Source organism: Macaca mulatta, chromosome 10, assembly GCF_049350105.2.
Source record: "Macaca mulatta isolate MMU2019108-1 chromosome 10, T2T-MMU8v2.0, whole genome shotgun sequence".
Lineage (NCBI taxonomy): Eukaryota > Metazoa > Chordata > Mammalia > Primates > Cercopithecidae > Macaca > Macaca mulatta.
In genome coordinates this window covers 25,799,353-25,823,437 of record NC_133415.1, presented here as the reverse complement: position 1 = coordinate 25,823,437, position 24,085 = coordinate 25,799,353, and the positions used below count along the sequence as shown (strand labels likewise).

Genomic DNA, 24,085 nt, shown 5'->3' with positions numbered 1-24,085 from the left:
ATTGTACTCAATCTTACTCACTTTACAAGCTGAGACAAGCACCTTCCAATGTTTCTGCAAATGTTTCCCAAACGACTCTCCTACACTGCAGGGGTGGGGACGTGGAAAAGGATATAGTCACTTTGGAAAATAGTTGGAAAGTTTCTTTGTTGTTTTTTGTTTGCTCGTTTGTTTGTTTTTGAGACCAAGTCTCACTCCATTGCCCAGGCTGGAGTGCAGTGGCACCATCTTGGCTCACTGAAACCTCTGCCTCCTGGATTCAAGCAATTCTCCTACCTCAGGATCCCGAGTAGCTGGGATTACAGGTTCCCGCCACCACGCCCAGCTAATATTTGTATTTTTAGTAGAGACAGGATTTCACCATGTTGGCCAGGCTGGTCTCGAACTCCTGACCTCAGGGGATCCACCTGCCTCGGCCTCCCAAAGGGTTGGGATTATACATGTGAGCCACCTTTCTGGCAGGAAAGTTGCTTTAAAAAAATATTAAACATAAAGTTATCGTACTACCCAGCAATTTCACTCAGAGGAAGCTACATGGCTTTGTAGCAACATTATTCTTAGTGCCCATAAAGTGGAAACAGTCTAACTGCTCATCACCTGTGACATGGATTAAGAAGAAGAAGAAAAAAAAAGCAAAAACTGGTCTAACCATGCAACAGGAATGCAACTGAGCAACAGAAAGTAATGAGGGGCTGACACACAGGAACATGGATGAATGTCAAAAACATTATGCAAAGTGAAAGGGGTCAGAGGTAAATGACCAAGTACTTTACAATTCCATTACAGCGAATGTCCAAAAAAGGCAAGTTTATAGAGACAGAGAGTAGATTTGTGGTTGCCTGGGGCTGAGGGAGGGAACAACTGGTGACAGTAAATGGGCATGAAGAGAAGAGTTTTTTTGGGGGTGATGAGAATTTCTTTTCTTTCTTTTTTTTTTTTTTTTTTTTTGAGATGGAGTCTCGCTCTGTTGCCCAGGCTGGAGTGCAGTGGCACGATCTGGGCTCATTACAAGCTCCACCTCCGGGGTTCACACCACTCTCCTGCCTCAGCCTCCCGAGTAGCTGGGACTACAGGCACCCGCCACCACGCCCAGCTAATTTTTGTATTTTCAGTAGAGACAGGGTTTCACCTTATTAGCCAGGATGGTCTTGATCTCCTGACCTCGTGATCCACCTGCCTTGACCTCCCAAAGTGATGGGATTTCAGGCGTGAGCCACTGTGCCCGGCAGGAGTGATGAGAATTTCTAAAGTTAGATTGTGGTGACAATTGCCAGCTCTGTAAACTTATTAGAAATCATCAAGTTGAAACTTACAAGGGATGAATCTTATGACATACAAATTATACCCCAATATAGCTGTTTAAAAACAAATACCTGGCCAGGCGCAGTGGTTCAAGCCTGTAATCCCAGCACTCTGGGAGGCCAAGGTGGGCGGATCATGAGGTCAGGAGATTGAGACCATCCTGGCTAACATGGTGAAACCCTATCTCTACTAAAAAGTACAAAAAACTAGCCGGGCGAGGTGGCGGGCGCCTGTAGTCCCAGCTACTCAGGAGGCTGAGGCAGGAGAATGGCGTAAACCCGGGAGGCGGAGCTTGCAGTGAGCTGAGATCTGGCCACTGCACTCCAGCCTGGGCGACAGAGCGAGACTCCGTCTCAAAAAACAAAACAAAACAAAAAAACCCCCAAATACCCAAAGATTATAAATCATTCTACTATAAAGACATATGCACACGTATGTTGATTGTAGCACTGTTCACAATAGCAAAGACTTGGAACGAACCCATATGCCTATCAATGATAGACTAGATAAACAAAATGTGGCACAGGTACACCATGGAATACTATGCAGCCATAAAAGAGAATGAGTTCATGTCCTTTGCAGGGACGTGGATGAAGCTGGAAACCGTCATTCTCAGCAAACTAACACAGGAACAGAAAACCAAACACCACATGTTCTCACGCATAAGTAGGAGCTGAACAATGAGAACACATGGACACACGGAGGGGAACATCAGACACTGCAGCCTGTGGAGGGGTGGGGGACTAGGGGAGGGACAGCATTAGGAGAAATACCTAATGTCGATAATGGGTTGATGGATACAGCAAACCACCATGGCACGTGTATACCTATGGAACAAACCTGCATGTTCTGCACATGTACCCCAGAATTTAAAGTATAATAAAAACAAAGAAAAGTTATAACTTTGGCTGGGAAGTAACAGGTGTAAATAAACAAGGAAATACATTAATGATATGGAAATAGGGCAAGTAAAAACAATGCTTGCTAAACACTCTGTTCGATGGATTCATACTGTTACTGCAAATTGGATGTACTCTATTTGACATTCTCTAGTTATTGGACATCGTGTCTGCTCTTTCAATGCTACAGTCAGCATGATGATGAAATGTTCTGGTTTAGGATTACTTCCTCAAACTTGTTTCCCAGAAAAGGGCTTTCTAGGTCAAAAGTTATGAAAATTTTCTAAGGCTCTCAATATGATGACAAATTATTTCTTCAAGCGTGGGACAGATTGAGAGCTACGGTTTCCTGCCCTCACCTCATCTCCCAACTATGTTACCAAGAACTCCCTCCACAAAGAAAACCCCATGATTCACGGTGTTAGAAGTAAGAATAGTGGTTTCCCGGCCAGGTGCGGTGGCTCACGCCTGTAATCCCAGCACTTTGGGAGGCAGATCACGAGGTCAGGAGTTCGAGATCAGTCTGGCCAACATGATGAAAACCTGTCTCTACCAAAAATACAAAAAATTAGCTGGGTGTGGTGGCATACACCTGTAATCCCAGCTAATTTGGTGGCTGAGGCAGGAGAATTGCTTGAACCGGGGAGGCGGAGGTTGCAGCGAGCCGAGATTATGCCACTGCATTCCAGGGCAACAGAGCAAGGCTCCATCTCAAAAACAAAACAAAACAAAACAAAACAAAACAAAAAACAAGAATAGTGGTTTCCCTTGAGGAAATAATGACCAGAAGGGAGCATGAGGGAAGTCCTAGGTCTCTGTTCACTTTTTGAACTGAGATGTGATTTACATACAGTAAAACGTCCAATCTTAATTGTATAGCTGGGTGAAGTTTTGCGTATGATACACTTGTGCAATCATCGCTCAGATCAAGACACAAGGCATTTCCTGAGCCCCAGAAAGTTCCCTCATGCTTCTTTTCAACCAAAATCTCCTCTGACCTCCTTTACCATAGATTAGATTTGCCTGTTCTTGAACTTCTTATAAATAAAATTATAACTTTAAAATCTTGATCAGGGTGCTAGTTATATTGGTGTGTTCTTTCTGTAAGAGCCACTGAGTTATACCTTATGATCATATATTTTTTTGATTGTATGTTATATCTCAATATATAACCCTATACCCTAACCCTGAAATAGGAAGAATATTTCAGGGCGCTGTTCACTCTGTGGCCTGCATTGTCCTGCCTGCCCATCCTCTGCGCAGGGGTAGCTGACAGTGCCTATACCTGACTGTGCCCATTCCCCCATGGGGTCTTGGTTTATGGCGTTGGTGGGGTGGGAGTAGGGCTGTGCCCATGAGCTAACCTGTCTCTCCCTTCTCTCCCCACCGTGTCCCTGTGTGTCAGTTCTGTTTCTATCCATCTCATGTGCTGCGTGTGTCTGTAGCGCCTCATTCCGTACTGTCTGGCAGGAAGCTCCATCTCATCTCATCATCTCACGGCCCTGGCACTGCCTCGGCATGGCCATCTCATCACGCCTCGCCCTGTGGGAGCAGAAGGAAAGTGACACTCATGGCTGGGGCTGCAGCCATCCGCAGGGACTGACTCGACCCTCGGGAGACAAGTCCAACCTTTCCCACCTTGAGTGGGGAGTCTGATGTCCAGCCCTCCTTGTAGCATGTGCAATCCCACCTTCAACCTTCTCCCAGCCAGCTCTGCTAGCCTTGGCCTTTCCAACCCAGCTGGACACTGATGGCCACACCCTTGACTCCCCCTAGGGCTGCCTGGTCATTTCCAGTTCCTCAGGTGGTGGTGGGGAAATGGGGGGTAGACCAGCTGTCCCAGCTGAATCCTCATGGCAGCTCTGATGAGCACTGGAGTTTGGGTGGGAGGAAGGGCACATGGGGGGCAGAGGCAGGGCTGTCAGCTGCCAGGTTTATACCATAGGGGTGGGTTTCTGTGGTCCCTGCCTTCGGGCACCACAGAGAACTGGAAACGGGCTCTCCTTATTCCCCTTTCGTACTTTTCATGATATGCTACGAAGGGCTGCCTCTTTCTAAGATGCGTGTTACCTCCCGCACCCTCACTCCACCGTGTGCATGTGATCTGATGAATTGCAGGTGGGAGGGTGAGAAGCTTCTTTCTGGCTGCCTCCTGCCTGCCCCTGCTTCTCCCAGCCTGATCCAAAATGGCGTTGGAAGCTGCAGAGTGAGTCTTAAGACACCTGCTGAGTGTGCCTTAAGACTGTCTCTTGGCCAGGTGCGGTGGCTCACGCCTGTAATCCAGCACTTTGGGAGGCCAAGGCGGGCAGATCATGAGGTCAGGAGTTCGAGACCAGTCCGGCCAACATAGTGAAACCATGTCTCTACTAAAAATACAAAAAAATAACCAGGTGTGGTGGTGTGTGCCTGTAGTCCCAGCTACTCGGGAGGCTGAGGCAGGAGAATCACATGAACCCAGGAGACAGAGGTTGCAGTGAGCTGAGATCGCGCTATTGCACTCCAGCCCGGGCGACAGTGCAAGACTCCGTCTCAAAAAAAAAAAAAAAAGACTGTCTGTCACTTATGAAGTGTCTTCAGTCCCAGATCAGAGAGGAAAGAAGGGAAACGATGTTGATGTGGGCCCTGCAGTGCTACCCTTGCTTCTCTGTCCCTGGGCAGAGGTCTGCATCCACCAGCTTTATCCCATGGCCTTGTCTCCCGGCCTTTCCTATCTCCTTTGAATTCCTCCCTTATCAGTTGGGCTGCAGACAGCAAGTCTTTACCACACATGCACAGAGGTTCTTGATAAGGAGGCTATTTTAAACCAGTATGGAACTCTTCCATATAAAGTACTGGTGACTTTTTTTTTCTTCTCATGGGCTGTCACTGATGCAGGCTAAAGACACACTTCAGTCGCCCACAGCCGGTCCCATGCCTCAGCCTCCAAGTCGCTATGGCCAACAGAGGGGTCTCAGCTGCACCACAAGTCCAGCCAGTGCTGGCATAGGCCATATTTCTGGGGGGGATGGTAAAATATCGGGGTCCAACCTGCCTGTTCTAGGACCCAGTGTTAGAGAGCCCCTGGCTGGCCGAGTCCTGGTTTAAGGACCATCAGGAAGCCACAGCACTGTGTCAGTTGAGTGGGTTGGAGCCAGAGTCAGATCATTATATACATCATGGCTATAAGCGCTTCCCTATCTTACCATGCTCCTGGCACACAGTAAGTGATTAATTGGTTCATCTGTTATGTTAACTATAAGCTGAGGGGGACCAGGAGAGTGCAGATGATTCCCTGCGATCCACCCCTTTCTGGAAACCGGGAAACCTCCTTTCAGAGCAGGTCCTCCTGGAAATGGGCATGTCCCATGGCAAGGAAGGGAACCAGCAGCCTTGACCATGCAAGTGACTGTTCGTATCACAAGGAGACGGGATCCAGGCAGAAATCACATTGACCCGCATAATTCCGGGCTGCCCCTGCGTTCCATTTTCATGCACTGTCTCAGGGACCCCCCTGAGTCCTGCTGGGCCTCACCTGCTTGGCTGTGGCTTCTCATACATGGGCTTGGTCAAGTATGTCCTCCTCTGCCCCTTCCCAGACTCCATCGCAAACTTCTTGAAGGGCAGCTTGCTCCTGCTGGTTGACTCACTGAGCTCTCTCCTTCCTTGCTTCTGCAAAACAGATTCGGGAAGAGGACAAGAGCCCTCCACCGTCCTCGCCCCCTCCCCTTTTCTCTGTCATCCCAGGGGGCTTCATTAAGCAACTGGTCCGGGAGACTGAAAAAGAGGCCAAGGAAGCGAGACAGAGGAAACAGTTAGCTATCGCCTCTCTGGAACGAGAGGTAAGTGGTTCCTAAGAAGCGGGACCAGATGCATTTCCATTCCCATCATTCTGTCCTGTGAGCTTCCTCTGAGTCATTTGTCATCCTGCCTTTGCTCCTGCTATCCTGGCTTTGAGGAATGTCGTTTATTCAACTTGATCTATTGAGCTCTTGTGTACCCTTCAAAACCCAGCTCAAATAGCACATCTCTGGAAAGTTCTTCCATTGTCTTCCTTCTCTGAATCCTGCTGCACTTTCTTTTTTTTTTTTTTTTTTTTTTGAGACAGAGTCTCGCTCTGTCGCCCAGGCTGTAGTGCAGTGGCGCGATCTCGGCTCACTGCAAGCTCCGCCTCCTGGGTTTACGCCATTCTCCTGCCTGAGCCTCCTGAGTAGCTGGGACTACAGGCGCCCGCCACCGCGCCCGGCTAATTTTTTGTATTTTTAGTAGAGACGGGGTTTCACTGTGGTCTCGATCTCCTGACCTTGTGATCCGCCCGCCTCGGCCTCCCAAAGTGCTGGGATTACAGGCGTGAGCCACCGCGCCCGGCCATCCTGCTGCACTTTCTATGCCTGTCTTAATTGTGGTTGGTTGGCATAGTACTTATTTGATTATATGACTTATTTGACTAGGAATTCCTTAAGCACGGAGTCTCGCTCTGTCGCCCAGGCTGGAGTGCAGTGGCATGATGTCCGCTCACTGCAAGCTCCTCCCCCTGGGTTCATGCCATTCTGCTGCCTCAGCTTCCCGAGTGCCTGGGACTACAGGCGCCCGCCACCACGCCCGGCTAATTTTTTTTGTATTTTTAGTAGAGACGGGGTTTCACCGTGTTAGCCAGGATGGTCTCGATCTCCTGACCTCGTGATCTGCCCGCCTCGGCCTCCCAAAGTGCTGGGATTACAGGCGTGAGCCACTGTGCCCAGCCTACTTGACCACTATTTTTATAGAAAAGGAAACCTAGATACTGGCTAAGATGTATAGTTGGTTCACTTTTAAGCAGAAAGCTACTGAGTTGGTACTAACTGTAGTTGCATTGATTGTTAAAATATTGAATCCTTCATACCAGGTGGTAAATGATTGTAACCCTTGGGCCCCCAAGTGCCCTCCAGCTGCCATGTTTACCCAGGTCCCTCTCCTGAGTCCCTTGGAATGGCTACAATCCAGTAATTACAGGGTTAATGCTTGGCACAGGTAGGAACCTCAGTACCTTCCTCCAGCTGGTGTCCCTCCTGATTGGTTGATGTCCACTAAAAATCCTTAGTTATTCTGAATAGCGCTGCTGGATTGAAGCAATAGTTGAATACAATGTGGCCCCTACGCTTTAAGGATTTGTAAACTTGTCCCTGGTGGTGGCCAGTGCTATTTCTCTCCTGTCTTCTTTAGCCTTGGAACCTGGGCAGGATGACAAGGCAGACCATGAGAGAGGCAGGCTTGGAGTGCAATGCATCTTGGGAGTATCCCTGTGTTAGGCAGAAAGGGCATCTCTTTATGTCTCTTCAGTGCCCCCTTTGGACAAGATGAATGCTGCAATGCCTGGGCCGAGAGGTCTGGTGGCCTCAGGGCCTGGTGTTGGCTTGAGCCCAGTGACCCATCCTGGCTCTTCCTTCCCCTCCCCTTCAGCTTCGGTTTGCCCGGCTAGTCCCACATGTGCCTGCACCTGTCCGATGAATGACTTCGATGCATTAGAGAGGTCCTCCAGCAGCTGAACAGCAGCAGCTGCTGAAATACCTCAGCCAAGTCTTTCTTGGGGAGGTTGACCGGGAGGACAGGCTCTGTTCCCAATCTTTCCTGACCTGAGGCATAAGTGGGGGCCAAAGCTGACCCCAGCAGGCTGTTGTTAGGTTAGGATGAAATGTTACTGTGTGCCGTTTATCACCAGACAATGCTTCTGTACTGCTCATGGGCTCATTTGATACCCCGTGCAGCAATGCAGGTGAATAGGATTCTACCCATTGATCACAGGTGGAGACTGAGTTCAAAAGAGGTCAAGTGATTTTCCCAAGGTCATAAGACCAGATAGAGGCAGAGCAAGGAGGGGAGCCTGTGTGTTCACTTCTCTCACAATATGCCTGGAAAAGGACCAGTCTGGTGAGTGAGGTGGCCGGGGTGGTGCCACAGAGACCTGTGGGGAAAGGGTTCCATGAGATTGACACCAGCAGTGCTGGTGTCACTGTGAGCAAGTACAGAGGCAGAGCTAAGCCATGGATGGGGACAAACTGTCACTGCTGTGCCTGGATGGAGATTCAGAGCCAAGATGCAGGATGGCTCTGAGCCTCAGCCCACAGCAGGTGGCTGGACCATGGGCCAAGATATTCCTGGGGCTGGAGCAAGGGAGCCTCAGGACATGTTTCCACACGGCAGCAAGCTCTGGTTGGTTCCTGCCAATTTAACTTTCTTGTCCCAGTCAGTAAATAACTCTGTACTCTCCTGCCTTGTCCCAGCACAACTGTTTCATTTGATCCTCATCTAATCCTTGCAAGAAGCCATTAGAATCCATCCCATTTTGCAGGAATGGAGAACAAGGTTTGGGGAGGTGACCCGGTTCTCCTAAGGCTACCCAGCCGGTGAGGAAGAGGGAGAGGCTGGAATAACACCGGAGTGGAAAGTAGCCTGTATTGAATGTCAAGGAGACCTAGATTCCAGCTCTGGCCTTGCCACTTTTTGTGGTCCTGGCTAAACCCTTCCCCTTTATTGGCCTCAGTTTACTCATCTATAAAAATGTGCTTTAGTTTCTTATTGGCCCCAGCGATTCTAGAGGTGCTGTTTCCTCTATATGCTAAGAAGGGTGGCAGGGTGGGGGCGACCAAAGACTTGAATGACTCTGAAGATCCAAAGGAAGAGAATTCATGGGCATATGAGGGTGGGGTGGGAGGAGGCTGGCACTAGTTATCTTGTTTGACCCACCCCACGTTACTGTCTCCTCTGTGGTGGTTGGTTAAAAATAAGGCACTGACTCACTTTTCAATATAGTGTAGACAGTGGTGAGATTTGCGAAGTGCAGTCAATCCCCCTTCCAAGGCTATGTCCTGCCTTCCCCCAGAAGGTCAGGAGGAGCTTCTCGGCCATGGGCCCCAGAGCCGTGATGCTGAGCTCCAGCTGTACCTCGTAATCACCCGGGGAGTCACAACCCAGACAGACTAAATCAGAGTCTCTGGGAATAAGGCCAAGGCATTAAGGCTTTTTAAAGCGCCCCAGGAGATTCCAGAGAGCCCTAGAGAGACAAGGAAGGGCGTCTAATATGCAGCAGTTAAAGGCACTGGCTTTGGAGTCAGAGAGAACTGGTTTTACATTGCGTCTTTGTAGCTGGGTCTCCTTACATCTTTGCATCTGCTTCTGTGCTTGTAGAATGGGGAGAAGTTCAGAATCTACTCCAGTTGTTCCTTAGGAGGATTAAATAGGAGATTGCATGATGGTGATATAGGGCTCATTGCAAGGAAGATATAAATGATAGATATTATTATCATCATTATTACAAAGATGAAAACAGAGACTTTGCTGTGGCATCGGCCACCTAAAACAGGAGAGAGACACAGATAAAAGCCAGAATGGAATGCAGAAGGTGGCCTTGCTGTGACTGGTTTACTAGCATAGTGCTCTGGGACTTTGTGCAAGCTTGGAACAATTTCTGATTGAGGTCTTCAGGCAAGATTTGTAGAGAGGAGATACACGAGATATTTGAGCTGGGTATAGAAGATGAGTAGACCATGGACAAGTGAAGAGGGGAAAGGGCACTCTGGGCAGCAAGCTCAGCATAGGCAACAGCCTGGAGGCAGGGGAGAGTCAGGTGGGAAAAGGTGACCAGTACAGTTCATGCATGGGAATGAGTAGGGACAATAAATATAGTCAGATTGGAGGCTGGGGTTCCTTGTTGAGGAATTTGAAAGACCAATGGTGGTGCCAAATGATTTTCCTGTAGGCAGCTACGCAAATCTTTTGATCTGGTTTAAAATGGCTGGCAGCAAATTGAAGGGACAGCAGTTCACGGGCTGTGGCAATGGCCCCGGTGAGGGATAGCAGACATGGGTTTGGAAAAAGAGACACAGATGTGAAGCTTGGCAGGGTGGAATCAACATGCCCCTAGGACTGATTTGAATGCAAGAGGAGGGGGAGAATCCCGGATTCCCAGGCATGGGTGTCTGTGAGGCTGTGCTAGCGTTGTCCAGGATGGAAGAACCCAGGCTAGGGTTGGTGGTGAAGCCAGACATCAGGGTGGAACTTGCTTATGAGGTTGAGGTCTTTTTCTGCAGGGATGCAGGCACAGCTGGACCTGTGAGCTCTTCAGGCCACAGCCAGGCTGGTTTGAGGATGAAGCTCTGCACAAGGCTAAAATCACAAGGCAGTAAAAAGGCCTGGGAAGGGAGCAGGCAGTGGAAACCCCTTGGGTGTTATGCAGCCACCAATGTCTAGGTCAGGCAAGAGTGGGGGACCCCAGGGGCAGAAACCAGAGCCCTCAGCTGGTATGGGAAGTGTGATATGGGGACCAGGGCAGTGGAAGTAGCAGCAGCTCAGGCTGTTCCTCTCTCTATGATCTCGAAAGTGCATTTCCACATCTCATCCTATTAAAGATCTGGATGGTCAGGTGGTATTTGCCTGTACTGGGGAAACCCAAAGCCCAGAGAGAAAAGATGGTAGCCCAGATAGAGATAGAGCTAGAGAGGAAGCCTTGCTGGAGAGTGTTAGAGGCAAGATGAGAACAGGTCTTCTAGTGACAGGTCCTGAGTCCTTTCCTGGATCCCCTACTGGCCTAGGAAGAATCCAGGCAGAAATAACAACAGTAGTAGCAGTAGCTACTGTTATTGAGAACACACTATGTGCTGGGCTCAGTTTCTACATATTATCACACATTCTCACACCTAACCTGCAAGGTGGGCTTTTATCATCCTCATTTTATTGATTGAAAAGCACACTCAGAGAGGAGAAGTCATTTAGCTAAAGTCACACAGCTATAGAGTGTCAGAGTCAGGAGTTGAACTTGGTTCTGTTGGGCTCCAAAGTCTACTCCTTCCACTCCATCACTTAACTTTGAGGGGCTGGGCCAAGGTCAAGGGTGCTAGGCTTGGCCATGCCTGTTGAATTTGGAGGTGCTCGAGCATCTGTGGAAGGATGAATGGAGAAATGAACAACGAAATGAATCAATATGCGTGAGTTGAATGACAACGCTGTCAGGTCAGCAAGCAGCTCTGTAGGCATGGTTGTGTTCTCTCTCCTAGACCCCAGAAATTTCCATCAGCGAACCCAACAGCAAGTCCAGCAGTGGCACCAGATCTGGAAGCCAGCAGATCTCTCAGGACAACCAGTCAAGCTCTCCTGGGAGCTCAGACATTCTGAGCAAGGAGAGCGAGGGGGTCGGCAGCCCCGACCCTGAGCGGATGACCAGCATCAATGGTGAGAAGGCCCAGGAGCTGGGCTCAAGTGCGACACCAGCCAAAAAGACCCTCCCCTTCAAGAGGGGCATGAGGAGGGGTGATGTGTTGTTGATGGTGGCCAAGCTGGACCCGGACTCAGCCAAGCCAGAGAGGACTCATCCCCATGACACCCCGCCTTGCAAGACCCCTCCCCCGGCCACAGATACTGGAAAGGAAAAGAAAGGGGAGACCTCTGGGGCTCCTTGTGGCCCCCAGGCCAGCACTGAGATCTTGGCCCCGAAAGCTGAGAAGACCCGGACTGGGGGTCTTGGGGACGCAGGCCAAGGAACTGTGGCACTGAAAAAAGGCGAGAAGGGTCAAAGCATAGTGGGGAAGGGGGGTGGGACCCCCAAAACCAAAGAGCTGAAAGAGGCTGAGCCCCAGGGCAAAGACAGGCAGGGGACCAGGCCCCAAGCCCAAGGGCCCGGCGAGGGGGTGCGACCAGGGAAAGCAGAGAAGGAGGGAGGGGAGCCCACAAGCCCGGTGGAAAAGGAGAATATCTCTAAGAAGGTAGGGAGTGAAGGGAAGCATGTAGGGCCCCAAATCCCTGAGAGAAAGTGGGGAAGTTTCCTGGGAAGAAGGAGTAAGTGGGATGGTCCCCAGAATAAGAAGGACAAAGAAGGGGTGCTCTTAAGTAAGGCAGAGAAGACAGGTGAGCCTCAGACCCAGACAGAGAAGAAAAACCAAATGCAGGGTGAGCTGGGGGACGATCTGAGAATGGGGGAGAAAGCAGGTGAGCTTCGGAGCATGACTGGGAAAGCAGGTGAGTCCTGGGATAAGAAGGAAAAGATAGGGCAACCCCAGGGTAAGTCCGGGAAGGCAGGCGAAGTTCGGAGTCAGACGGAGAAGGGCTGTGAAGCCCCAAAGGAGGTGAGCACGATGGTGGAGTCACCAGTGGCTGCTGGGAAGGGAGGCTGGTCAGGAAGAAGTGGGCAGGAAGCAGAGCGGCCCTGCTCAAGAGAAGATGTTGGGTCTGGTGCCCTGGAGACAGAGCTGGAAGGACCCAGCCAGCCTGCTCTGGAGAAGGATGCAGAAAGGCCTCGGATACAGAAGGAGAACCAAGATGGGCTGGCCCCCCAGGAGGCGGGCAAAGGAGGCCAGAGCAGAAACTCAGAGCAGGTGAGGGGGCTGCGGCCCTGGGAGCGGGGAGGGGCAGACAGGGCCCCCCCAGAGATGGAGGGATGGGAAAGATCTGCCCCCAGGGATGGGCAAGGGGTGGACGGGCGGTGGTCAGGGAATTGGAGAGGGGTGGCTGGAACTGCGAGGCACCCAGAGGAGGGGATGAGCACTTCCTTCATGAGCAGAAGTCTTAAAGTTTCCATTGCACCTGCCCTGGAGTGGAATTCCCCACGGAGTGAGGGAAGGTCCCCAAAATGTGAGGTGTCTCCTCACGGCTGACATGGTAGAGCTTGCTTATGATGTCACACGACAGCTTTCAAACTTGGAATGGCATAAAGAGCAGATTGTTAAAAATGCAGATTCGGCCGGGCGCGGTGGCTCAAGCCTGTAATCCCAGCACTTTGGGAGGCCGAGACGGGCGGATCACGAGGTCAGGAGATCGAGACCATCCTGGCTAACACGGTGAAACCCCGTCTCTACTAAAAAATACAAAAAAAACTAGCCGGGCGAGGTGGCGGGCGCCTGTAGTCCCAGCTACTCGGGAGGCTGAGGCAGGAGAATGGCGTGAACCCGGGAGGCGGAGCTTGCAGTGAGCTGAGATCCGGCCACTGCACTCCAGCCTGGGCGACAGAGCGAGACTCCGTGTCAAAAAAAAAAAAAAAAAAAAAAAAAAAAAAATGCAGATTCCTGGGGCCAGCCATGGAGTCTCATTACAAAGACCAGGAGTGGGGCCCAGGAATCTGCATTTATTTATTTATTTATTTGAGATGGAGCCTTGCTGTGTCACCCAGGCCAGGGTGTGGTGGTGTGATCTCGGCTCACTGCAAACTCCGCTTCCTGGGTTCCAACGGGAATCTGCATTTAAATAAGCACACTCCCTCTCCCGTTCTCCCCCAGGAGATTCCAATTTGGACGGCCCCAGACCACACTGTGGGAAACCCCCGTGGAAGGTGGAAGGTGGGCAGTGGTGCCATTTGCTGGTTTAATTTATGTGATCTTGGTTCTCAGGCTCCTGAGGACAGATGGTACGAGGCAGAGAAAGTCTGGCTGGCTCAGAAGGACGGATTTACTCTTGGTAAGTAGGGGCGTTAGCACCTTTGGAGGGTCCGAGTCTTCTCTTGTGCCTCCTACTGCTGCCAGCCATATGTTCCAGGTCCTGATTACACTTTGAGCGTCAGGAGGGAAGAGGAGCAGTGGAGACTGTCTTTCAAAGGCATTTGTGTCTTGACAATGAGTTATTTACCTACTGAAACTCATTAATGCAACACGCATGCTTGCTTTCTATGGTGTTCTTCAAGGAACCCAGAGTCGGGTACAAGTGGGCCAATAGATTTGATCTCATAAGCCTACTTTTGTCGATTGGTTGTGGCTGATCACTGCACTCTACTGAGAAGTGATTTTGAGTCCCAGTCTGAATATGGCTGGGAAGAGTGGTTGATTAGTGATGTCTGCCATGGGCATTGGAGGGGGAAATGGCAGCTTGTATGCCATCATCTGCCATTCCAGGTCTGTGTATGAGATAGGTCAGTGTACCCAACTGTCTGGGTGCCTACTCTGTGCCTGGCACTGTGACAGCTGGTAAAAGCCTAAGGCGAGTCAGACTGAGCCTGACCTTAAAGGATTTGGGTTCACAACTCAGAAAGCTCCAAGCGAATAGAACCCGAACAGAGAAGGTGTAGCCTCTTTCTGACCTGTCCCAAGCCTCCTCCCAAGCTTGCTGGCCCAGCTTAGAGCCTCTCGTTTCTCCTACCCTCGCCTCTTTCCCCTCTTCTCCTCCCATCTCCTCCCCTTTCCCCTTCTCTCTCTGGGATGTACAACCAGCTACGGTGCTAAAGCCAGATGAGGGAACAGCAGACCTGCCGGCAGGAAGGGTGAGACTTTGCATTGATGCTGACAAAAGTATCACTGAGGTGGATGAGGAGCATGTCCATCGGGTGAGTCCCCTGTCCCGCTGCCCCCCTGCTCCATACCCTCCTTCCCCCGCCCTGCAAGAAGTTTCCTTGTACCTGACTACTAATACCATTTTGGCTTGATGCCCTGTAAGGAGTTATAGCAAAGAACCCCACTGAACTCATTGCTTTGCTGGAGGGATATTGTTAGGGGGTCATTCACCCTTTCCTGTGGTTTCTCTTAATGAGGACACATCAAGGGACATGTTTATCAGGTCTTAGAACTGGGAGTTCTTCTGATGGACCCAAAAAAATGACTGCTTTTAATTTTATACGTATTGCAAATCATACTACAGAGCATGTTTCTGTTTTCACTCTAGCTGCCAGGGAACTCAGAGCCAAATTTGCTGCTTGCCCTTAACCACAGCATAGGTTCCAGTGGCCTATATTTCGGCATCAAACTTTCTTTCAGCTTTGCTCTTTAAATTGTTTTGAATACATTTTTTGTTGTGCACCATAAATCCTTTTGAGGACAAATCACAGTGTAATGATAGAAAAAAAAGTTCTATCATGCCCTTTCCACCCCCTTGCAGCCTGATAATTTAGAAGGAGTTTTCCTCCTTGCTCATTTGCATTCCTTTCTGCTCCTCCTCTGCCCACCTCAGGCTTCCTCTCCCACGTTGGGCGTTTACAAAGGCTCAGTGGCCTTGCAAGAAAGGCTGATCTATGAGAGGGCTCAAGCTTGGCCCAAACCCGAGACTACTAGGTTCAGAAAACTCCCTGAAGCTGGAGAGAATGATAGGACGCCTCTTAGAATAGATGTTTCAAGAAGCAGCTTCTTGAAACCCCTTGCTTCTAAGGTTTCCTAGGAATCAGTGGTTTTTCCTAGGAATCAGATGGTTTCCTAGGAATCAGTGCATGATGGGCTATGAGACCAGTGAGGCGGTTTGGCCATTGGCCTCCTCTCCTGGGTATCACGGAGCATATTGACAGCTTCTCCATAAGACTCAGAAGAGAAGGAAATGGCAGTGAATGCTCGCACACACTGGAGCATCACCTGTCTTTTTGTGGTGTTTGAGATTCAGAAAGTGCTTTGAATTTCGTCAAGTCTGCCTTGGGAGCGTCTGCCCTCATGGTCCACCGAGTGCAGGACCACAGCGAAGAGGGGTTGCCTCATAGGTTGCACAGAGGACAAGGAGAAGGCATGGCCCTATTTTATTCGTAGGGCTTCATCACTTCCCATCCAGAGTCCCTGTGCTCTGTTCCGGTCTTTGGCACATAGCTCTCAAAAGGAGGGCTCTCTGTGTGTGTGTGTGTGTGTGTGTGTGTGTGTGTGTGTGTGTTGGGGGCCCAGGAGGCCAGAGGAGACTCTATGTGACGGTTTCACAGGCCAACCCCCCTGAGCTGGACCAGGCCGAGGACCTGGCCTCTCTCATCAGTGTCAACGAATCCAGTGTCCTGAACACGCTTCTGCAGCGCTACAGGGCTCAGCGGCCGCACACCTGCATGGGACCTGATCTGATCGTCCTCCAGCCCCGGGGGCCCTCAGTGCCATCTGCAGGGAAGGTGAGGTGGGACCATGGGGGGCGGGGCTGGGAAGCTGAGGGCAGGAGGGTCTGGGGGTATCCCTCTGCATCTGAGGTGACAGTAGAACCATGAGAGCCCCCAGTCTACCTGTCTGCAAGCAGCGTCCTTCTCGCGGCATTGTGGGCATCCTGTGGCGTGGACCATGAGATTCCCCCATTCCCTGGGTGGAAAGATCAGTCACCATTAGGACAGAAACAGCAGCATTAAATGCCACAAGAATAACGAAAGAAAATACTGAATGAGTATGAACTCTACCAGATACTGCCTCATGCACCTTGTATTAACTCAGTTCATTCTCACATATCCACCTGAAAACACAGGTACTGTGATTAGCCCATTTTACAGTTGAGAAGAGCCAGCTGGGCCAGGTGTAGGCTAAACTCTCAGGTCTAGCAAGCAGAGGAGATGGGAGAAAACCCAGGGCACCGGGCTCCTGTGTGCTCTTGCTGAACTCTTGGGAGCCCTGAGCACCCACATCACGGGAAAACAGAAGCTCAGTTGTGCTTTAGTTTTTTTCCTCGCAAGTGTAGAAACGGCCGATTTTTGTTGAGACGGACAAGAGCAAAGGAAATCTCTAAGCGCCACCTTGTGGACGCACGAGGCACCTCAGCCGAGTCACTGAAGCGCGGCCCTTGAGTAATTCAATAGTGATTGAGCTATTGATTGAGGCTCTCCTACCGGGCCAGGCACAAAGAACAGCACGGAAGATGCCGGGCGAGCAAGCCTGCCCTTGTGGAGTTGCTGTTCTAGGAAGAAAAGACAGACCATCAACAATAAAGATAAGAGTGGCCCGAGGAGATGAGTGGAGGAAGAGGTGGGAGAGGTTAGGAGAAGCCAGGACAGAGCGGGGTCAGTTCTCAGGATGATGATTCTGGCTTTTACTCTGAGTGGGATGGCAGCTACTGTGGATATTTATTTATTTATTTACTTACTTACTTACTTTTGAGACGGAGTGTCACTCTGTCGCCCAGGCTGGAGTGCAGTGGCCGGATCTCCGCTCACTGCAAGCTCCGCCTCCCGGGTTCCCGCCATTCTCCTGCCTCAGCCTCCAGAGTATCTGGGACTACAGGCGCCCGCCACCACGCCCGGCTAATTTTTGTATTTTTAGTAGAGACCGGGTTTCACCGTGTTAGCCCGGATGGTCTCAATCTCCTGACATTGTGATCCACCCGCCTTGGCCTCCCAAAGTGCTGGGATGACAGGCGTGAGCCACCGCACCTGGCCGATTTTTATTTTTTATGAACTGGGCCGCCTCCCCGGCCAGAGTAGGCTTAGAGAGAGTCCCTACTGGGGTTTTTAGCAGAGCAATGACGTGCTATGACTTAGGCTGTAAAAGGATGCCTTTGGCTGCTGGGTAGAGGACAGATGGGAAGAGGCTCAGTGGAGGCAGGGAGACCTGTGGGAGGCGAGACGGTACCTGTGTGCTGTCTGGAGACTCAGTGGGAAGTCACAAGCCCCTAGGACACCTGGTGTCCAGGAAAGCTCATGATACCTCTTCTGGTTTCCATGTTCTCCTCTGCCAATTGGGGGTGAAAAGCCACATCTTACCCTTTGGGGCCCTGTGGAACAAACCCATCCCTAGTCCCTGAGCAATGCTAAAGCCATTAAAGGGGATATAGTGGCCCTGTAACCTTCCCTCCAAGATTTTTCTCCTCAGAGTGACCCACGCCACCCCTTCAGTCACTCCCAGCGGCTCTCCCGTCACAGCTGTCCATGGTCAAGGGCCCTGGGAGGACCTCAGAAGCTCTGGGTGGGCCAGAGCTTGGCGCATGCCCTCTCCCATCCCTGTGGTGAGTGCTTAGGCTTCTATGACTGCAGCCCAAGGCCTCTGAGCTGTCCGAATTGCTGAGTGACTTCTCTGGCTCCCTGGAAATCCCTGGAAGGGACATTTTTATAGGCCCAGATAGCAAGCAGGCCCTCATTGGCCATCGTGGACCGAGGCATCGGAACTTAGGCAAAAGTGCTAAAAGGTGCAGGCGTTGGTACACACCCTGAAGGTAGATCCCCCACCTCCCTTCCTAACCCTGGGGTGGGGTGCGGCACTGGTCCCCACCCTTCCCTCAAGTCTTCCAGCCTCCTACCCTCAAACCCACACCCATCTCCTGTCCTTAGGCTGGATCAACCTCTGATTCCCCAAATGGCCACCAGGTGGGAGCACAGGCCTGCGGTGAGGCTGAGACCACCTTGAGGATGGGCTGGGTGGGGTCTGGGCCACACTGGGGGCCTCTCTCACTGTGGGGCTAGACCCACTCGGGTCTGGGTGTGTGCCTGGGGGCGTGCAGGTCTTGGTGCATAAAAGCGTGAGTTTGAGCATGGGTGTGACCACGTGGGTAGAGGTGGGTCCCATCCCTGCGTGCAGAGCCCTCGGCAACTGTTGTATGCATGTGCCTACAAGCACACTTTCGTGCATGTATGCAAGGGCACATGTACACAGATGCGAAGGCACGTGTACGTGCACACATGTATGAGTGCCTTCAGGAACCTGGCTGTGCAGAATTCTTCCTTCTCCCTCCAGGCAGTGGACCTGAGCGGGCTGATGGATGGGACTGCCCGTTCCTTGAACTTTAGTTTTCCCAGACTGGGGGATGGCTCTAGGACTCAGACTCCAGGACCCTTTGCCTGCCTTAAGCCCTAAGGCTGTGGTCAGCCAGTGTGGGGGCATATCCCCGCTTTGCCTGCATTAGGGTCCTGCTGAGCCCTACATCTGGCATCGGGATAGGGACTCATGACTGTTCCTCAGGGGCTTGGAGCAGGAAAAGCCAACAGTGGATTGGGGACAGCCCCAGCCCCAAGCTAGGCATCCAGACTGAGGGGAGGGCCATCACACCGGGGTTTGTGCCCCTAGTTCGGCCAAGGGACTGTGCTAGGGAGGGCAGATGGGGCCTTGGCAGACCCAGTGGGCACCCTCAGTATCCTGGGCTTCAGACATCCTCATGCAGCATGGCCCATTCCTCTTGTTTCTTTTGGTGCCTCTCCACTGACCTCACAGTAACCTCCCGCCCTCTTCCCTTGCTGCCAAATCCAATGTCAAGTCTCTGGTCTCCTCTTACTGAACTCAGCAGCATTTTCCTCCCTCTTCCTGAAACACACCCTTCCTTGGCTCTAAGACTCCGCTTTCCTGGTTTTCCTTCTGGCCCACTGGCCGCCCAGTCAGTCTTCCTTGTGGTCTCCCTGACCTGTGCCTGTCAGGGTGCTCCGTCCCCACACTCTTCATTGGTGATCTCATCCAGCCTTGTGGCTTTCAAATGCCTCCCGTTCACTACAATTGAATCATATCTTTTGTTGATCATCTCTGTCTTGCCACCAGAAGGCAAGCTCCACCAAGCAGGGACTTAAAATAAAAAAAAAAATATATCAGGTTTACTGAGGTGTAATTTACGTTATAGTCTAGTTCACCTTTTTAGTGCCCAGTTCTGTGTGTTTTTAAGTAAGGTGTATAGTTGTGTAACTGCTTCAACAATCAATTACATGACAGTTCCCGTCACCCCCAAAAGTTCTCTGGGCCCCTCTGTGGTCAACTCAGCCCCAAGTTCTACCCCTGGTAGACACTGATCTGTTTTTTTTGTCCCCATAGTTTTGCCTTTTTCAAAAAAAAAAAAAAAAAAAAAAACCATGTAAATGGCATTGTACGGTATGTAACCTTTTGAATTGGCTTCTTCCAGGCAACACAATGCATTGGAGATTCACCCGTATGGTTTTATTTATCCACAGTTTGTTCCTTTATTTCACTGATGTACTTATTTCATTGTACTTTATTTCATTGTACTTATTTGTTCATAAGATGACCACTTGTCCTGGTTTTCCTGGGACTAAAACAATTTCTGGGACATGAGACTTTCAATGCTAAAACCAGGATAGCAATTTGGGAGGCCGAGGCTGGCGGATCACCTGAGGTCAGGAGTTCGAGACAAGCCTGGCTAACATGGTGAAACCCCATTTCTACTAAAAATACAAAAATTAGCCAGGCGTGGTGGTGCACGCCTTAACCCCAGCTACTCAGGAGGCTGAGGCAGGAGAATCGCTTAAACCTAGGAGGTGGAGGTTGCAGTGAGCCGAGATGGCACCGTTGCACTCCAGCCTGGGCAACAGAGAGCAAAACTCCATCTCAAAACAAAAACAAAAAACAAAAGAACAACCAAGATGGGTGATTATCCTAGTTCACTAGTTGAAGGACATTTGTGTTGTTTTAGTTTTTGGTGATTTCGAATGTATAGTCAATATAACCAATGACATAGAGGGATTTTTTGTGAACATACATTATTTCTTTAGGGTAAACACCTGGAGAGGGGTTGTGGGGTTGTGGAGAGGGGTAATGAGTGTGCATCTCACTGTAGAAGAAACTGCCAAGCTGTTTTCCATAGCGGCTGCATCATTCAGCATTCCCATTAGCATCGTATGAGAATTCCAGTCACTCCTCATCTTCACCAAACTTGGTAGTGACTGTTAAATATTTTTTCAGCCATTGTAATAGGCATATAATGGTATCTCTTTGCAATTGGCTAGAATTTCCTTTATCCATTTTGTGTCACACTGTGCCCGAGTGCCTGCTGCATAGTAGACACTAATGGATTATTTTACTGAATGAAGTATGAATGAGTGGATGAAGCACATATGATTTCAGGTATCACCTAAATCTGTTACAGCAAATATGTAGCACACATACCACTAACTCCCCCATGTGCCGTTCCCTGTGTCCATGGCAGACATCACTAATCGTAATGGATAATTATGCCCTTGATCCAGCTGCCTCGCTTTAGGCAGATACTATGCGATGCTTTGAGTAACCAGTGAGATGAATCTTATGGACGAATGTAGCTCTCATTCAGGCCTCTAACTAACTAAAGAGGAGACCTAGGCTCAGAAAACAGGCATGGGTTGTCCAAGGACCCACAGGGCGCCAGGGGCAGAACTAGACACACAGGCTCGGCTCCTCCCAGTAGAGTAGGAAGGGAGGCAGGGACGCAGATCTGAAGGCAGGGACACAGATCTGGACCCTAGGCCTGGGGAGGGGCACTGTTTTAGAATGCTCCCTAGGCAATGGCTGGATGGGGTGACTGACACCTGTGATCTTCCTGCAGGTGCCCAAGGGCCGCCGGGATGGCCTGCCCGCCCACATTGGCTCCATGGCCCAGCGGGCATACTGGGCGCTGCTGAACCAGCGGAGAGACCAGAGCATTGTGGCCCTGGGCCGGAGTGGGGCTGGGAAGACCGCTTGCTGTGAGCAGGTCCTGGAACACCTGGTGGGGATGGCAGGCAGCGTGGATGGCAAGGTCTCAGGTACGGTGGTCTCTAGGTGACATGTAGAGTCGGGGTCAGGACGGGGAGAGCTGGAAGGGGGTGCTGAGCTGCTCTTTCTTATATTCAGCTAGCATTCACTGAGCACCAGATACATACAGACCCCATGCTTGCTACTGGGCAGGGCTATCCCTAGGTCACTGGGATATATTTGTTGAAATTAGAATAAGGTACTCCTTCTTCAAGATATTGATGGCTGTTTGCAGAACAGTCATCATACATGGACATTGTTAGAACTGGATACTTGACTGCCATCTGCTGGGAAATCATCCTAATATTCGTACACAAATCTAGGAGAGTGCGATGTGATTGAGGCACCCCAGGGATGTGGTGTCTTTGGGCAGTGCACAACCTGCTGAACTGAACAGAGGACTCGAAGAGTGAAGATTCAAGGACAGAGTCTACACTCATGAGGAGCTAATAGCCGGAGTGGAAACTGAACTGTACCTACGTTCAAACTTGAGTGTTCTTCAAAAAGTGCTGGCAGAGCAGGCTAGGGAAGAAACTCAGGGAGTGTAGAGGAGGGCTGCAGGAGGGCTTTTTCTAGGATGTGATATTTGACCTGAGCCTTAAAAAAAGAATACCAATTGGTTAGGCGCGGTGGCTCACGCCTACAGTCCAGCACTTTGGGAGGCCAAGGTAGGCGGATCACGAGGTCAGGAGATCGAGATCATCCTGGCTAACATGGTGAAACCCCGTCTCTATAAAAATACAAAAAATTAGCCGGGCGTGGTGGCGGGCGCCTCTAGTCCCAGCTACTCGGGAGGCTGAGGCAGGAGAATGGCGTAAACCTGGGAGGCGGAGCTTGCAGTGAGCCGAGATCACACCACTGCACTCCAGCCTGTGAGACAGCAAGACTCTGTCTCAAAAAAACAAAAAACAAAAAACCAATTAATAATAACAACTACAATATTAATAATGATCTTAGTAAATGCTTGCTGAAACCTATATTTCAGGCACAATTCCAAGGATACTAACTTTATTATTATTATTATTATTATTATTATTATTATTATTATTATTGAGACAGGGTCTTACTCTGTCACCCAGGCTGGAGTGCAGTAGTGTGATCTCAGCTCACAGCAACCTTGACCTCCTAGGCTCAAGTGATCCTCCCACCTCAGCCTCCTGAGTAGCTGGGATTACAGGTACACGCCACCACCCTTGGCTATTTTTTTGTTTGTTTGTTTGTTTGTTTGTTTGTTTGTTTTGTTTGTTTGTTTTTTGAGACAGAGTCTCGCTCTGTCGCCCGGGCTGGAGTGCAGTGGCCGGATCTCAGCTCACTGCAAGCTCCGCCTCCCGGGTTCAGGCCATTCTCCTGCCTCAGCCTCCGGAGTGGCTGGGACTACAGGCGCCCACCACCGCGCCCGGCTAATTTTTTGTATTTTTTAGTAGAGACGGGGTTTCACCGTGTTAACCAGGATGGTCTCGATCTCCTGACCTCGTGATCCGCCCGTCTCGGCCTCCCAAAGTGCTGGGATTACAGGCTTGAGCCACCGCGCCCGGCCGGCTATTTTTTTTTTTTTTTGTAGAGATGGGGTTTCACCATGTCCAGGCTGGTTTAGAACCCCTGGGCTCTAGCGATCCACCCACCTCGGCCTTCCAATGTGCTAGGATTACAGGTGTGAGTCTTGTGTCCAGCCTGAACTTTTTTTTTTTTTAATCTAAGACAGCCCTATAAGGTAGATGCTATTATTTAAATTTTATAGATTGAAGGCATTGAGATTCAGCTTGCCTGATGTCACACAGCAAATACTCCTAGAGCTGAGATTCAAACCTTGGCTGTAGAGCTCTCACCATTGTGGCACTGTTCTCAGCTCTTTTTCATTATTGCACACTCTGAAAAGCCTTTTAAGACATTTATTCCCCTTAATCATTTCCCCTATGGTGAAATGTTAATACCACAGATAAGCCATATATTCCTTTATGTATATTTGTGTTTTATACATAAAAATTTTTTTGTATACTTTTTTATATTTATACATATATAGAATATAAAATATATTTATACAAATATTTTTTATATTTAATTTTTTGTATAAATTTTTTTTTACTACCACTTCTAAGAATCAGTTTTTACTCATCTCAGGGACAATATCCTCCCATTGAGAATACATGATGCAGGCAATATTGTGTTTCTAATAATAACTATAATAATAGTTCCACCTTTGGAATATTTTCTAAGCATGTGACATTATTAAATCTTTTGGTCCTCGGCCGGGCGCAGTGGCTCACGCCTGTAATCCCAGCACTTTGGGAGGACGAGGTGGGCGCATCACAAGGTCAGGAAATTGAGACCATCCTGGCTAACGTGGTGAAACCCCGTCTCTGCTAAAAATACAAAAAACTTAGCCAGGCGTGGTGGCGGGCACCTGTAGTCCCAGCTGCTCCGGAGGCTGAGGCAGGAGAATGGCGTGAACTACCACTGCACTGCACTCCAGCCTGGGCGACAGAGCAAGACTCTGTCTCAAAAACAAAACAAAAAAAAACCCCAAAACTTTTGGTCGTCATGACAGCCACATGAGGATTGGATTTAATTAGTCAATTAATTGTTTGATTATTAATTAATTATAAATAATTAATAATTAACTAGTTAATTTGTCCCAAATCAGGTAACCAGCAAAGGGAAGATCCTCAGTCTCTTCTAACCGCTTGGCTATACTGCTTCTCCACTAGGATTATTCCAATACTTTGCTGAACACCTACTTTACGTCTGGCTCATGCTAGAAACTGGAGATACAGTGGGAAGAGGCACAGTCTCTCAGAATGTAGTTGTGCTGTGAATTGCATGCGT

General features: G+C 50.0%; 1 protein-coding gene across 3 annotated transcripts in view; it reads left to right on the top strand.

The window, feature by feature from the left end:
- Positions 1-24,085, top strand: part of MYO18B (myosin XVIIIB) — a 300,946-nt gene that overhangs the window by 15,087 nt on the left and 261,774 nt on the right. For 2 of the 3 annotated variants that reach the window (XM_077950288.1, XM_015149948.3), the window contains exons 2-8: positions 3,607-3,758; positions 5,861-6,019; positions 11,207-12,520; positions 13,529-13,595; positions 14,342-14,454; positions 15,799-15,975; positions 21,075-21,273. In XM_077950288.1, the coding sequence (XP_077806414.1) occupies positions 3,720-3,758; positions 5,861-6,019; positions 11,207-12,520; positions 13,529-13,595; positions 14,342-14,454; positions 15,799-15,975; positions 21,075-21,273 (2,068 nt within the window). In that variant the 5' untranslated portion in view covers positions 3,607-3,719. The remainder of the gene's footprint in view (positions 1-3,606; positions 3,759-5,860; positions 6,020-11,206; positions 12,521-13,528; positions 13,596-14,341; positions 14,455-15,798; positions 15,976-21,074; positions 21,274-24,085) is intronic. The other variant, XM_077950289.1, reaches the window with a different exon arrangement.